This window comes from Dioscorea cayenensis, unplaced genomic scaffold (genome assembly GCF_009730915.1).
Source record: "Dioscorea cayenensis subsp. rotundata cultivar TDr96_F1 unplaced genomic scaffold, TDr96_F1_v2_PseudoChromosome.rev07_lg8_w22 25.fasta BLBR01000601.1, whole genome shotgun sequence".
NCBI lineage: Eukaryota > Viridiplantae > Streptophyta > Magnoliopsida > Dioscoreales > Dioscoreaceae > Dioscorea > Dioscorea cayenensis.
Genome location: NW_024086992.1, coordinates 1 through 3,668, shown reverse-complemented (window position 1 = coordinate 3,668; position 3,668 = coordinate 1). Strand labels below are relative to the sequence as shown.

Genomic DNA, 3,668 nt, shown 5'->3' with positions numbered 1-3,668 from the left:
CAAACTTTGATCGAGTTAAAGACAGAGTGAGATCATTAATTTTTATCACATGATCAAGATGAGTAGTAATGGTCTCAAGAGACTCACCATCCCAGAACTCAACATGAAGGTCATGAAGCTAGACCCAAATGGCAGCATAGGTAAGCTTAGTAAAAGCATGTTCGAAAAAGGGCTGCCATGGAGAAAGCTGAAGGAGTAAGCCATTAAGAGACCAAGGGCCATCAATAAGAAGTTTTTGCATCACAGAATGGGATGGGCAGTGAGTAAGTAGAAAACCATTCGGGAGATCAAAGATCATTATCTTGCCATGTTCCTCCCATTTAGCCATTAGAAAGGCCTTCACTTGGTCAAATGGTGGTGGCTTATCGAAAATTTTCCAAAGAGAGAATATTGAAACTTCAAACGAGCACGAGAAATGACATCTCCATCAAGCTTAACAAAATAAGAGGATGAATCCTTAAGCTTGGCTAAGATTTGTGGATTGTAAAGAGGTGAAGAGTCTAGCCCACCAGCAGAGGCAGAAGCAACCTGGGCCCAGTATTTCGGGGGAGGGTTTGGAACAGGAGATGGATTATTCCGCCCTCACTTGCCATGGCAAAGGAAGGAAGAAGGAGAAAGACCAGTCAGACGGAGGGAAGAGGTCTCTCAGGCTTTCTCAGGCTCTCTCAAATGTCTGGCTCAAAAGATTGAATATCATACCTCATTCAATCTAATTTGCATCTAAGGTTTAAAATTAGATATAAGCGAATTAAACCTAAAGAAAAGTATTACCCACAACTTGAAGACTTTTGCATTATTTTATTTCTTATCTTTTTCTCTTCTTTATACCCCAAAGTACTATATATCACAACTAACATTACACCTTGATTATATATGTGTTTGTCATATTTAAAAACAAAAAAACCTCCTTCACACCGATACACAAAACAAATAATAAAATAAGAAAAAAGATATTGAATGCATTTAGACAAAAAAAACATAACAAAAATAACAAAACAATACAGAAACATGACCGTCTCCGCCAATTATTCACACACAAGAAAATAGTGGCAAGGTACTAAAATCTAGAGAAAAGCAGACACAGAGTCAAGAACATCTCGATTGATCACCTTCATGAGCAGTTCATTCCAGGTGTCAATAGGACCAGGCAAGCACCAGTGGATGCAGTCATTCTCAACTTTCTTGCTCGGATCATCATCAAATGGATGGTAAGTCCCATAAGGACCTGGATGCCCATCAGGTCTCAACAGTGAAAGCTGGTAAACATCAAGGAGCTCCATTCTCACGTCATTCGTTGCTCCAATGGCAGCAGCCTTCTCAAACTCCTCAGTCTCAAGTCTCCACATTTTCAGGTCTGAAGTACTACCATTGATTTCCCCTTCTATAAATGGCTTAGTCCTGTTGCAAATTCTTTCACTAGGCGATTCTCCATCCTCCCAGTGGCTTGGTGCCCACGTCCTAAAGACAACAAAGGGCTTGTGCTCAGATGTAGTGATGAACTTGAAAGTCAACTGGAGTGCCCTCCTGTAGGCCACTTCATAGTCGATCTTCTTAAGCTCCAAGTCAGGACAGTAATGGCAGCCTACCACTTCGTTGTTCTCATACATGATTGTTCTTTTGTAGAACCATTGGCCACCAGAAATGACCATGTAGTCGTACTTGTTATACATCTCAGTCCACTTGCTATCCAGGATGTCAAGATGAATTTCATGGGTCGGTCCATTTTCAGTCTCAGAAGCGAGCAGATATGGAGACCAGATGCTATAGATGGTGAGGTTGTATGAGGGATAGTACCATGTCCTAGTGTTGTATCCGTCATAATATATCTCATGAGCTTTCGTTACCTGGATGAGAGAACAATGTGTTAGAATATAATATACCTGTATTATCTTAGTTCCAGTTTAAATTTCTGGAGATTGGATTATTACCGACGAGGTTAAGCAGAGCAAAGAATAAACATGGTTGTGGAAGATTGCATCGCCAATAAATGCCCATGATTTATCGCGCATTGCATTCAGAAATTTGAGTGGATCAAAAGCAGGTAAGTCACAGCCACTTGGTTGCCATTTCCAGTGAAGAAAAACCTCTATCAGGCCTCCCATTTTTTTCAAACAATTTGTATAACTTGCAATGTAATGACAGGTTTCATCTGTGTACGATGGTTCTTCAGCTTTTTGGTATCCATTTACCAACAGAAAGATCACATACTTCTGCATCAACTCAAAGATCAGAAATTAAGTAGCTAAGTTTCAATTATTTCTGACAGGAAACTACCTTTCTTTAAATCTTGCTGTTCTTTAACTCCCAATTCCTTCAATAAAGGCCAGATATTCACTAGTTCTTGTTTGTCTATCGTTGAAGTGTCTGAAATAGACAAAACCATACAATATTAAATTAGAACTCATCTTCGACCTCAGCAAAATTAACCGAAAAAACAAACAAAGAGAAGCTAAGATTATTATACTTTTTTCAGTCGCTGGTAAATGTGAATTGAAGTTGCTGATGAAGAGATAGCAAGCTGCTACAGCCAAGAGAACAACAGCGATGAACCTTAAGAACATCAGGCTAATGCTCTTCCTCCTTTCCTGAGCTAGCATTGCCCAGAGGCCACCAACCACTTCATCATCTGCCATTGCTTTCTCTCTGCTCTCAAAGAAAAAGAGAGCAATGGATAAGATACAACATTGCCTCTGAAAGTACCTGATATATGTATTTATTCCCATGTAAAGCTTTTATCATGCACAGGACTGTCATTAATTTTTTATAATTCCGGTATTCTTTGTATTCATTGCTATAGATTGCACGTATTGATAAATTCCATAAAACCCGTGATACATTATTGCTATTGATCAGAGTAGTGGTTGTCGTTTCCTCAATATGAAGGACAATAATTGTCTGTCCGTATGTACAAAAGTGGGATCTCTGGCATTAAGAAATATGCAACAACATATATAATTTGAGGAGACAGGCAAATGTTTCTAAATTTCTCAACGTTATTGCGGTATCACGAAGTTCATCAATGCATAAGGCATCTTGCGACTATGCGTAGTTTTCACAAAGATAGAAGAAGAACCATCATATTGAGTCCCCGGTTTCCAATGAAACATATTCAAAATAAATGATTAATTTCAGCGGTAGAGTGTGAATAACAGAATTATTATATTAACGCCATGGAGATCCTCTTCTCCAAGAAGCTTTTGGAAGAGTACATACCCTCTTAAATTTGAAGGTTTTGCTTGGTTAGTAAAGAGTAAGATGATTTGATTTATAAATTATTATTTAATATTTTTTTTAAAGACCTACAACGTAGTTGATCTATTTCACAAATGAACAGGATTACGAAAGCTTAACAATACAATTGCAACACTAGCATACACAAAAAATTTAAAACCCATTTTTTCAGAAATCTGTATCAGTCACCACTGTAGATCCATCCATTAATTATGATATAATGACAAGACCAGAGAATTTTCACTTTGTGTAGCAACCTATTTATAGCTTGGTTCCACTTTCTTGGGATCATGTCAACTTTATGAAATTCATTTACAGTCTAATATATTGCAAAGATGTGATATTGTGCTTAATCTTCCATGTACTATCATAGAACCTTTGATTTAACACTTGACATAGTCCAGCACACAATCAATGAAACTAAACCATCCTGATAT

The 3,668-nt window shown here is 37.8% G+C and overlaps 2 protein-coding genes across 2 annotated transcripts; both read right to left on the bottom strand.

Moving 5' to 3' along the window:
• Positions 1 to 939: 939 nt before the first annotated feature.
• On the bottom strand, positions 940 to 2,102 carry LOC120254736 (protein trichome birefringence-like 26). Its single transcript, XM_039262779.1, has 2 exons — positions 1,929 to 2,102; positions 940 to 1,844 (listed from the first exon to the last, which is right to left on the bottom strand). Exons 1-2 carry the CDS (start codon positions 2,100 to 2,102, stop codon positions 1,065 to 1,067), a joined length of 954 nt encoding a protein of 317 aa, XP_039118713.1. The 3' UTR covers positions 940 to 1,064.
• Positions 2,103 to 2,166: 64 nt separating this feature from the next.
• Positions 2,167 to 2,700, bottom strand: LOC120254737. The gene is made up of 3 exons (XM_039262780.1): positions 2,465 to 2,700; positions 2,275 to 2,364; positions 2,167 to 2,210 (listed from the first exon to the last, which is right to left on the bottom strand). Exons 1-3 carry the CDS (start codon positions 2,631 to 2,633, stop codon positions 2,167 to 2,169), a joined length of 303 nt encoding a protein of 100 aa, XP_039118714.1. The 5' UTR covers positions 2,634 to 2,700.
• Between the last annotated feature and the right edge of the window lie 968 nt (positions 2,701 to 3,668).